General features: G+C 50.0%; 1 protein-coding gene across 1 annotated transcript in view; it reads right to left on the reverse strand.

Annotated features, from left to right (window-relative positions):
* TMEM211 (transmembrane protein 211) overlaps positions 1–2,830 on the reverse strand; it is a 4,413-nt gene extending 1,583 nt beyond the window's left edge. The window contains exon 1 of the mRNA XM_032256689.1: positions 2,600–2,830. Coding sequence (XP_032112580.1) covers positions 2,600–2,726 — 127 coding nt within the window. The 5' untranslated portion in view covers positions 2,727–2,830. The remainder of the gene's footprint in view (positions 1–2,599) is intronic.
* Between the last annotated feature and the right edge of the window lie 9,355 nt (positions 2,831–12,185).

Consider the following 12,185-nt stretch of genomic DNA (forward strand, 5'->3'; position numbering starts at 1 on the left):
CTACACCCACTCACTCAACTGCACCAACTACACCCACTCACTCAACTGCACCAACTACACCCACTCACTCAGCTACACCTCCACTCTTCTTTCCATCTGCTCATCTATCCACTCAACCATGTTCATCTCCACTTATTCTCTCTATCCTTCTGTGCACCTATGTATTTGCTCACCCATCCATCTGTCCATCTGCCTGCTTGCCACCTGCCCTCCAACCATCCATCCATCCACCCATCCCTCATCCTACATCAATCCAACTATATTCCATTCTATCCCTTTTTCCTATCCTTCCATCCATCCATGCATTCATCCATCCATCCACCCATCCATTCATCCATCCATTCATCCATCCATCCATCCACCCATCCATCCATCCATCCATCCACCCACACATCCATCCATACAACCATCCGTCCATCCTTCCATCTATCCACCCATCCACCCATCCATCCATCCACCCATCCACCCATCCATCCATCCATCCACCCATCCATCCATTCATCCACCCATCCATCCACCCATCCATTCACCCATCCATCCACCCATCCATCCATCCATCCACCCATCCATCCATCCGCTAATATATCCATCTATGCATCCATCAGTTCATCCATCCACTTACCAACACACTCATTCATCCATTCAGCAGCTTACCCACCCAACCACATGTTCATTAGTCAAAATCTCACCTAACTGTTAGAGGGGCTGCAGTGGACTTTAACGATACCAACGAAATGACTGGATACCTTCTTGCTTCCAGGGCACTCATAACAGAAATCAGAAGATCCCCTGGCCTCCCTTGCTGCTCTCCAGCCACCCTTGTCTACTTTCAGTTTCCTGCACATGCCTTGCTCTCTTGTCTCCATGCCTTTGTCCTTCGTGTTCCCATTACCAGAAATGACCTCGTACTCTTGGCTAACTGCTGCTCATCCTTCCAGACTCAGCTCAAGTAGCACCTCCTCCAAGAAGCTTGCCTTAACCCATCCTTACACTGGGCCCATCCATACACTGGGTCAGGTGCTTCCTGGAGTTTTTCCCAGCATCCTTTGCTCATCTCCATCACGTAAAACACAACTCTGATGCCCTTCAACGCCCCACCAACTAGACACTGCAAGCAAGCCTAGGACAAGAATCATGTCTTCATCAGTTGATTCAGCAAAGGTTTATTGTGCACCTATTACATGTAAAGCACTGTGCTAGGGGCTGGTGATAACAATACAGACAGACATGTCCTTGTCCTCATGAAGCTAATGTTCTTTGGAGAAGGAGGGACAATAATCAAGTAGGCAGATTAGATATTTCAGGTAAGCATAGGTTATGAAAAATATAGGCCAGGCGCGGTGGCTCACACCTGTAATCCCAACACTTTGGGAGGCCGACGGGGGCAGATCACAAGGTCAGGAGCTTGAGACCATTTTGGCCAACATGGTGAAACCCCATCTCTACTAAAATACAAAAAGTTAGCCGGGCGTGATGGTGCGTACCTGTAATCTCAGCTACTCAGGAGGTTGAGGCAGGGGAATTGCTTGAACCCAGGAGGCGGAGGCTACAGTGAGCCAAGATCGCATCACGGCACTCCAGCGTGGGCGACAGAGCAAGACTCCGTCTCAAAAAAGAGAAAAGAAAAATATAAAGCAAAGTAAGATGGAGAATCAAAGGAGAGGGAAGCTCCCTTAGTTATAAGTCATGGAAGACCTCTTGGAGGCGGTGGTATCTAAGCAGAGCCCATAATGAAATCAGTAGCAAGACCTGTGAAAATCTGGGGAAAGAGGGGTCCAGCAGAGGGAGCAAGTGTGGTGTTTATGAGCAACAAACTGCAAATCAGAGTAACCAGAGCACACTGAGACTGGAAGAGGAAGAAAGAGATGAGGTTGGTAAGGGATCGGGGGCTGGGTTAGGTGGAGCCTCATAGGCTACAGTAAGCAGTTCGGATTTTACTCTGAGTATGATGGGAAAGTGACCGGAGGGTGGAGAAGCCAGCCTGGGTGGCACGATCTGATGTCGGCTTAACAGGACTCGTTCGTCCAGTGTGCGGCCAAATCAACACTGAGGGGGAACAGTGAGACCCGTGAGGGGCTTATTGCTGTAATCCAGGCAAGAGATGGTGGAGAATTAATTGAATGAGGATTGCAATGAAGACCAGGCTAGTACATGCAAACACTATGTATGAATTAGAGAAAAGTAATTTCAACTTCTCAAGAGATGCAGTCTTGCAGGTTCACAGTTTAGCAAGCGAAGCATGCGCTAGATTTCGGCATCTTCTCAGTTCACAGCTGGGCATGCTTGCACAGTGCACAACATCCTCAACTGTGTTTGGTGGCCCTGGTAAGGATGACACGAAGTGGATGGATGAGAGAGAAACGAAGGGGGACAGATTATTAGGAATGGGTCAGCTACGAGCAGGAATCGGTGGCACTAAAGATGCCATCTCTCCTTCCCCCTGATTTCTGGCTTACTGAAGGACCAGGGATAGTCAACAGTCCTCAGGTTAATCTCTGAGATCGGACTCAAGAGGCCAGGCTCTGCTCACAGATCATTCATTCATTCATTCCATGAATATGTTTAGAGTACTGACTACGTGCCTGTGTATTGGATTTACCTGCCACTGTCTGCACCCCCGGCATTGGACCACCGCTTCCCCTTGGGCACAGCCCTTTAGGGGCTACAGCCCAGGACAGGAGGAAAATTGCATTGAAGGCCAGCAGGAGCCAGCTTCCAAGGAGCATCACAGCTGAGACCTGCAGGGAAGAGATAGAAGGAAGGCTGTTGGCTGGGACAGGGGCAGGTGGCCACTCCCTCTGCTCATTGACCAGCTTCTGAGTCCTCTCAGCATCACCACATGGTCTGTGCTATTATGATCTCCATTTTACATAGAAACTGTTGAAGAAAATAAATTGTCCAATAAAAGTGCAAGAAATTGAAGTCATTTGCCTCAAGTCATGGCTAATTAAGTGGTGGAGCTAGAATGAAGTTCCACATTGACTGACCAGCACAAGGCAACTGTATTAAGCAATTGCTACATGTGAGGATCATCAGGAGAGGCACCTGGTGGCGGCTGCTACATCACCCTTAGAACCATCAACTTTGAAGGCTGCATATTCTTCCTTAGAGGTGAGGAGTCCTCTCTCATTCTTCCCATTGTTGGTTTTGGCAACGTGCATTATAACAGGGACTTTTAACGCTTTAGCTGTCTTCCTCTTTCTTTTCTTTGTTTGACAGAGTCTCACTCTATCACACAGGCTGCAGTGCAGTGGTGCCATCTCAGCTCACTGCAACCTCCACCTCCCAGGTTCAAGCGATTGCCGTGCCTCAGTTTCCTGAGTAGCTGGGCTACAGGCATGCACCACCATGCCCAGCTAATTTTTTGTGTTTTAGTAGAGATGGGGTTTCACCATGTTGGCCAGGATAGTCTCAAACACCTAACCTCGTGATCTGCCCACCTCGGCCTCCCAAAATGCTGGGATTACAGGCGTGAGCCACCACGCCTGGCCAGCTTTGATTTGTAAACCTAGCAGTGTTTAGAGGGTGGCCAGGTAGGAGAGCGCAGGTTGCATACTGTACAACTCTCAGACATGTTGGGGGCTGTCAGAGATTTGCAAACGGATTACGGTGACTTTCCAGCAGATGGCAGTAGAGCGTCCTAAAGAAGGGATGCCTTTTCCTAAATTGCAGGCAGGTGCTATATTGACTGACAGCTGCCTTTGGAATCATCCTGCGTGTTTGCTGAATTATCAGCAGCTGGACCTCACTCCACGTCTACAGAGACAGGGGATCCAAGTATAGCACAGAACCTGGCATTTTTGCAAAGTTCCACAGGTGTTTCCGAAGGGCTGTCAGGTTTAAGAATCTCTGTGATCAGTTCTAAGGAGAGTAATGGCAAATGCGTAGGCATTGGGACACCCAGGCAGTGAGGAAAGCCTCCTTGAATTCCATTCAGTCAACTTTCCTGCCCTGATGAGTTTAACCGAGCCCCTGAAGACCCAGTGACTCAGTGAGCCAGGTCTCACCTTCCAGGCAAAGTCAGGAATGTCCTCCAGGGAACTGAACGTCATGCAGCTTTGGTTCCAACTGTCGCCCTGAGGCCAGGAGCAGTAGGTGAGGATGCCAAAGGAGAAGGTCGGGGTCTGGAACCAGGCAGGGGAGATGAGGCTGAGGGCCGAGATGCAGGTCAGAGAGAGCCCCAGAGCTGCCCGCACGCTGCTCAACATTAGGAAGTATTGCTGACCTGGGGGTCAGTGTTCAAGGTTGCTGATGGAGTCTGCAGGGACAAGGAGAGAAACGAGCAGGCAGAGGTGCTACCTAGCCAGGGATCTCGTGCTATGATCAGATCACAGATAATCAGCACCCCCTGAGACTGGTGATGCAATGGGAGGTACTAATAACTGGCGATGCAATGGGAGGTACTAATAACTGTGGTCTTGTCGTGGGGTTACTTTGCCCTAACAAATTCTAGAAGTCCAACCCCCAAATCCTAGAATAAATGTAAGCCCTTACAGACCTTTGAATATTTGCCCCTCCACCTTCCACATGGTGCATCATCCTCACTGGTCCATGCAGGGCTCTTCTGATATTTCATTCATACTTCCGTTTGTTCATTTGCACATTCATTCATTCATTTATCCATTCTTTCTGCTTCTACCCAAATGGGGCACCTTTTAAAAATTCATACGCATATGCCCTTTCTTCCTTCCTTCCTTCCTTCCCTTTTTTTTTTTTGAGACAGAGTCTTGCTCTGTTTCCAGGCGCCAGGCTGGTGTGCAGTGGCACGATCTTGGCTCACTGCAACCTCCACCTCCCGGGTTCAATTCTCCTGCCTCAGCCTCCTGAGTAGCTGGGACTACAGGCGTGTGCCACCATGCCCAGCTAAATTTTTGTATTTTTAGTAGAGATGGGGGGTTTCACCATGTTGGCCAGGATGGCCTCCACGTCTTGACCTCGTCATCCGCCTGCCCTGTCCTCCCAATACACGCGTGAGCCACTGCGCCCAGCCCCTTCCTTCCTTTTTAAAGAGAAAGGCCCTGCTCTGTTGCCCAAGCTGGAGTGCAGTGGCATGATCATAGCTCAGTGCTGCCTCAAACTCCTAGGCTCAAGCAATCCTCCTACCTGCTGAGTAGCTGGGACTGCTGAGGCACACCACCATGTCCAGCTAATTTTTATTTTTATTTTTTGCAGAGACGTGTCATCACATGTGGCTAATTAGAAATATTTTTTCTTTTTTGTGGAAACAGCATCTCCCTATATTGCCCAGGCTGGTCTCAAGCAACACAGATGCTGTTTATAGCAGCCCCCCTGTTTTTGAAGTTTTAATTATTTAATGTATGTCATTTTGTGTGGAGATTTTTGCAAAATTGGTGTGGTGCTATAATGCATGCATTTCTCATTGCTGCAGACGGTATTATCTTTTTTTTTTTTTTTTTGAGACTGAATCTCACTCTGTCGCCCAGGCTGGAGTGCAGTGGCACCATGTCGGCTCACTGCAACCTCTGCCTCCCAGTTTCAAGCGATTCTCCTGCCTCAGCCTTCCAGTACCTGGGACTACAGGTGCATGCCACCACACCTGGCTAATTTTTGTATTTTTAGTAGAGACGGGGTTTCACTACATTGGCCAGGCTTGCAGATGGTATTATCTTATGTATTGCATTCTGCCTCCTACTTTTGGGCTGAAGCACCGTGGTTTTAGACGGATTCATGTTGCCATGTGTATACCTGGTCTACCTGTCTTGGTCTGGGTTTCTTTGAAGCAGATCCCAAGGGCCTCACTTCCTAATATCACCTTGGGAATTAGGGCTTCAACATATAAATTTTTTTTTTTTTGAGACGGAATCTCGCTCTGTCGCCCAGGCTGGAGGGCAGTGGTGCCATCTCAGCTCACTGCAACTTCTGCCTTTCAGGTTCAAGCAATTCTCCTTCCTTAGCCTCCCAAGTAGGTGGGACTACAGGCACGTGCCACCACACCCAGCTAATTTTTTTGTACTTTTAGTAGAGACGAAGATTCGCTGTGTTAGCCAGTTTGGTCTCGATCTGCCAGCCTTGGCCTCCCAAAGTGCTGGGATTGCAGGTGTGAGCCACTGCCCCAGCCAGGGTTTCAACATATAAATTTTGGGCGGACACAAATATTCAGTCCATAGCAAGACTCTAGTGAGAATCTGTTGAATGTGGTTTAATTTTGCTTATATTTGTTCCTTTTTTGGGGGGGCATGTTTTCCAATGGAAATTAAAATGTATTTTAATAAAAAAGCATGTCTGGCCGGGCGCGGTGGCTCAAGCCTGTAATCCCAGCACTTTGGGAGGCCGAGGCGGGTGGATCACAAGGTCAAGAGATCAAGACCATCCTGGTCAACATGGTGAAACCCCGTCTCTACTAAAACTACAAAAAATTAGCTGGGCATGGTGGCGTGTGCCTGTAGTCCCAGCTGCTCAGGAGGCTGAGGCAGGAGAATTGCCTGAACCCAGGAGGCGGAGGTTGCGGTGAGCCGAGATCGCGCCATTGCACTCCAGCCTGGGTAACAAGAGCGAAACTCCGTCTCCAAAAAAAAAAAAAAAAAAAAAAAAAAAGCATGTCAACGTAAAGTCAAGTCTTACTTAAATAATAATAGATGTGGTTTCATGGCATGGCTGAGGCTGGAAGGTGATTTGCTAGCATATAGCCAACCCTGCCATTGATGGCCAGAAAGGAAGCCCGAAAGGGTGAGCCTGCCCAAGGGCACTCAGGGTCACAAGCCGCTGAGCTGTCAACCAGGCCAAGGGCACTTAGGCAGATTTTCCAGGCTACTGCCGTACGACCTCGGCTTTTACTTTGGACGTCTAAGCCCAGCGACCCACTAAACATGTCAGGGATGCCGGGGTTGGAGACCAGCCAACCCCTCCACCATATCCCAGTTGCGGGACCTGGGGCAAGTGGCTCCATTGCTCTGGGCCTCCGTTTCTGCATCTGTGCAAGAAGACAATGAACCCCTTAATCTGCCCGAGGGGCAGATAGTGTTGGGATCAGTCAGTGGGATGGTGATATGCTGAAAAACGGCAGAGAAGCCCAGATCCTGCCCTTCCCATCTACAGGAGCTTAGGGAGATGGTCCCACCTCTCTGGAAAATGGTAGTAGCAATTGTTGTAAAGTTTCAAGGGTGTTAAAATACATGTGTGTGCGGGAAGGGGGGGCAAGGGGAGGGGCAGAGATTAGCCTGGGCAGGTAGGTCTGGGTCAAGTTGCACGGGCTTTTAACTCCAAGATTAGAAAAACCCCATAGCTGCTCGCCAGCAAGGGAAATGTGCCCCCTCGAGTGACAGGGGACAGTATTTTTGTGGGTTGTTTTCCCTATACCAAAATCAGCCTTTCCTTTGGGTTGGCAAGATCCTGAGGGGTGTAATTCCAGCCAGGAAGCTGGGGAGAGCTGAATCCACGGCGGCCTGTGATTGTACCTCTCTCTGGCTGTACCTCTCTCAGTGGCTCTCCAGGTGTTTCTGACCTTGAAAGGGGTTTTGTTTTCCAGATAAAGCTCAATGTGACCGGGGAAAATCACACCAACCGTCCAGGTGCCCAGAAACCTAAATGAGGCATTAAACCCAAAACCACATCCGGCCAGACTGCCATTGGCTGGAATCCACCTAAGGGAAGCTTGAAAGGGACTATTTTCTCCTCTGGCTCAGTGGGCTTTTAATAGCAGTCAAGAATTTCTGGGCGCTCATCAGGCTTCAGCCTAAGCACTTGCATAAGTAAGCATTCATTACCTGTACCCCTTGTGGCCACCTGATGAGGTAGATACTACCGTCACTGCTCCCATTTTACAGATGACAAAACTGAGGCTCAGGAAGTGAGCCATAGAACTGGGACTCATACTTAGGGAATCAGGCTCTGGTTCTGGGCCCTAAGCCCAAAGAGATATTAAGGATTTAATTTAAAGGCCAGCTAACCCAGTGGCTTACTAGGGCTGCCCAGGGTTAGGGCACGGAACTCTCTTGCCAGCTCTACCCAGGGAGCAGGGATGGTTCCAAAGAAGCCATAGGAAGCCACAGGCAGAATCTCAGGAGGAGAAATGGATTTGGGAGTTTCGAGGTGGCTGCTATGTCAAGCGAAGTCCCTTTCTTCTTCTGGCTTCACGTTTTTCTCTGTAAACTGGAGGGACTGATCATTCATTAACTTTAATGCGCCCAGCTCAATGTGACCCCTTAACCCCACACCCCCAGGATACAGCGGTGAACGGAACACAGTCCCTGCCTTCAAGGAGTTTAGAGTTTTGTGGATAAGACAGACCAGCAAGTTACGCAACATGTCTGTCTGCCCATCCATTCAACGAATATGGGGTGTCTGCGATGTTCCCGGAACTGTCCTAGGTGCCGGGGGGGGGGAGATTCCGCAGTGAGGAAAACAGACGAAGCCCCTCTATGGAACTTAGGCTCTGGAGGGAGAAAGAGGGAGGGAGGGAGGAAATTAGCAAGTCAATATGTAATATGCTAGACGTGGGTAAGTGCCCTAGGGGAAAATGAAGCATGGGAGGGAGAGGGCAAGTGACTGGGTGACTGGGGGGTGTTCGCTAAAGCTCCATGAGAAGGAGACCTTTGAACCGGGGCCTGAAGAGGGTGATGGAGGGAGCCACGTGGAGAGGGGTCAGAGCAGCGAGCAGGTGCAGAGGCACTTAGCACGTTTGAGGATGCAGAGGGCCGTGTGAATAGGAGAAACAAGGATAAGAAAGAGCAGTGGGCCTTGTAGTGGAGATAAGGTCTTGCTCTGTTGCCCAGGCGGGAGCGCACTGGTGCAATCACAGCTCACTGTGGTCTCAACCTCCTGAGCTAAAGCAATCCTCCCACCTCAGCCTCCCAAGTAGCTGGGGCTATAGGCATGCACCACCATGCCTGGCTTTTTCTTTTTTTCTTTTTTTTTTTTTTTGTAGAAATGAGGTCTCTCTATGTTGTCTAGGCTGGTCTTGAACTCCTGGCTTCAAGAGATTCTCCTGTTTCAGTCTCCCAAAGTTTGGGGATTATAGGCGTAAGCCACTGCGCCTAGTCTGACTTTTAACTTGTGAGTGTGGTAGAGAGTCTCTGGCTGGTCTTTAGCAGGGGAATGGCATGAACCGTCTTAGGTTTTCAAAACCATTCTGGCTCCTGGGTGGAGAACAGGCAGAAGGGAAGGAGGGTGAAACCTTCAGAAGATGACTCTTCAGTCAGACAAGAGACAGAGGTGGATGTGGATGGCCATGGAGGTGGGGGTAGGGAAGGGGACAAAGAGTGGTCAGATTCTGGATCTATTTTGAAGGGCAAAGGTCAAAGCTGATCGGATTTGCTAAAAGAGTAGACCTGGGATGTGAGGGAAAGCGAAGAGACAAGGAAGCCTCCAGGGTTTCTGACCTGGGACGGAGAACCTGCCGAAGGAACAGGTTTACCGGGGCAGGTGGAGGTGTCTGAGTGTGAAGTTGTGTAAGCACAGCTTGAGATGTGTATCTTCACCAACCCATCAACTGGTATGTATACAGGCATGAGTGCAGGCACGGCTCCACACCATGAAAAAGCCTGGGGTGATGTTGGGGACAAGCACAGAGGAAGGGCACCCGGTCCAGCCTGGGGGGTGCAGGCGATGTCCAGGCTGAAATGTACACATGGGCAAACTAGGTCTGGGGAGGACGTTTCCTTTCATCCCTTTTCACATTCTCCCAGCTATGCAGCCAGGTCTGATTACTGGGTCTATTCCAGCATCTGTTACAAATTGGCTATGCCACATAGGACTAACTCTGTAACGGCTCTGAGCCTCAGGTTCCCCATCTACGAAAGAAAGGTCAGCGGGACTTAACCTTTTAGAGGTGATGCATTCCTTTGAAGATACGATTTAAAACTATGGATGTTGGTTGGGTGCAGTGGCTCATGCCTGTAATCCCAGCACTTTGGGAGGCTGAGGCGGGCGGATCACCTGAGGTCAGGAGTTCGAGACCAGCCTGGCCAATATGGCAAAACCCCGTCTCTACTAAAAATACAAAAATTAGTCTGGCATGGTAGGCGGGTCCCTGTAGTCCCAGCTACTCGGGAGACTGAGGCAGAAGAATCACTTGAACCTGGGAGGCGGAGGTTGCAGTGAGCCGAGATCACACCACTGCACTCCAGCCTGGGCAACAGAGCAAGACTATCACAAAACAAACAAAACCAAACCACGGATGTTTCCACGTGCACTCTCACACGAGCAAGCATGCACACATGAGCACGTGGGCATGCGTGTGTGCACGCACACACACACACATACACAAACTGTTGTATGTCATTTCAGAGGCTCCTGGAACCCCTGAAGCCCATCATAGCCTTTGTGCTATCCCAGTTTCCTTTCCTCCCCGCTCAGGTCACTTTTCCCTCCGGACTCACCACACTTTAGACCCTCCGACGTAGGTGGCCACCTCTGCTCAGGCTCCGGCTTTGAATCCACATCTGTGACCTTGTAAAATTCTCCTTTCCTTTGAAGGAAGAATTTAGCTTTTAGAACAATGCCGGGCACGCTTGATAAACTGGTCTGAGGGGGTGTGTGTGTGTGTGTGTGTGTGTGTGTGTGTGTGTGTGTGTGTTCCTCTCCACTTCCTTAAATCAATAGCCTTTCACTCCAGGCTGCTGGGCGGCCTGAACAAAGAGAGGAAAGCCAGCCCCAAGTGGGGACAAGGGGAGGGTGTGGTGTTGTTTCTCAGATCTTCCCCAAGAGCTGTGAACTTCTCAAAGTCAGGCGCTGTGTCTCAAATATTTTTTATCCTTAGCACAAGACTTGGCACAGAGTAGGTGCTGGTATGTTCTTTAGGTATAAGTGATGGAAGCACAATTCAAATTGGCTTAAGTAGAGATGAGAAATGTATTGGCTCACATAACTGAAAATCCTCTGGGATGGGCTTCAGGCACAGTGGGATCCAGGTAAATAAGCAATGTCTTCAGAGCCCCTCTCTCTCCACCTCCCAGTTCTGTGTTCTGCTCGGTTGGCTTCACTCTCAGGCAGATTCTCTCTAATAATATTGTGTTTTGGTGGCTCCAGGCTGGCATTCCCAGACTCAGCAACCCCAGAGAAAAGAAAGCCCCTCTTTGCACACAATTGCAGCAGGTGTTGTGATTAACAACACCTGGACAAACTTGGAGCACATGCCCACCGTGAACCAATCATTGTGGTCAGGCAAATGGGATGGTCCGATTGGCCAGACCTACATCCCGTGTCCTAGGGTTGAGGGTTGAGGTTCGGAAACTGACACCCAAGTTAGGGCATCAGGAGGCTTACCCCCCTTGAAACTACATGGACTGAGTGTAGGGGATGGGATTCTTTCCTGGAGGAAAACGGAGATGCTGTTGGCAGAGGGGAGATGGCTACCAGGAAGGTGAGAACAAGAGACACCCCCTCAGTGTACAGGACATGCTGGCTTTTCCCTGTAGCTTAACGAATGAGCACCCAGCAGTTGGCATTGTTGGAAGTGGGAGGGTTCCAGCCAGTTAGAGGCAGAAAATCTGAGTGAAGTCTGAGACGCAGGCTTCAAGTCCCAGCTCTGCCACCTCAGTCAGTGTGACCTGAATTGGGGCTTCTCTGCCTCCTTGGCCTCAGTTCTCTACTTGTAAAATGAGGGCATCTGACGTGGCGGGTGCCAGGATGCTTTCCCCACTCATTCATTCATGTATCCATTTTCCCCTTTCAATCGATATGTGTTGAAGGGCACTGGGGTTAGCCTAAACTGGACCTGGATTTCATTCCGATGTTGACTTGCGGTATCAGGCTTGACCGATGCACCTTCTCAGGTGTGCCCAGCTGCGTCCTTCCCCAGCAGCCACTAGCTCTGGACAAGATCCAGCCTCTTCTTTTGCCTGCAGGCGGTTTGGGTCAGTTGCTGCAGTCACCCGACCACCTAGGCCTGCATCTCCCGCTGTCATTCAAGCAGACCTGACCCGATTTAAGGAGGGAGCCCTGGACCCTCCTCATCTGGGCTCAGGTGGAACTGACTTCCCTTGGGGCTGTCTGGAGGCACAGATAACACTGTTGGGCCCAACTGTGACTAATGGCGGGCGGGGGCGGGAGGCCCCAGCCGATGAAGTCCTTGCCCTTCCGTCATCCCTTCCATGGTCCGTCTGTTTCACGTGGCTTCTGTAGCCAGCCTAGTAAGGCATGTCTTATATTTGCTCTCCCTCCTCCCTTGCCTTGATGTCCCCTTCCCTTCATCCTTGCTGAGCTGGGATTTCTTTTTTTATTTTTTT

The sequence above is a fragment of the Sapajus apella genome, unplaced genomic scaffold (genome assembly GCF_009761245.1).
Source record: "Sapajus apella isolate SASKATOON/1434 unplaced genomic scaffold, GSC_monkey_1.0 scaffold95, whole genome shotgun sequence".
NCBI lineage: Eukaryota > Metazoa > Chordata > Mammalia > Primates > Cebidae > Sapajus > Sapajus apella.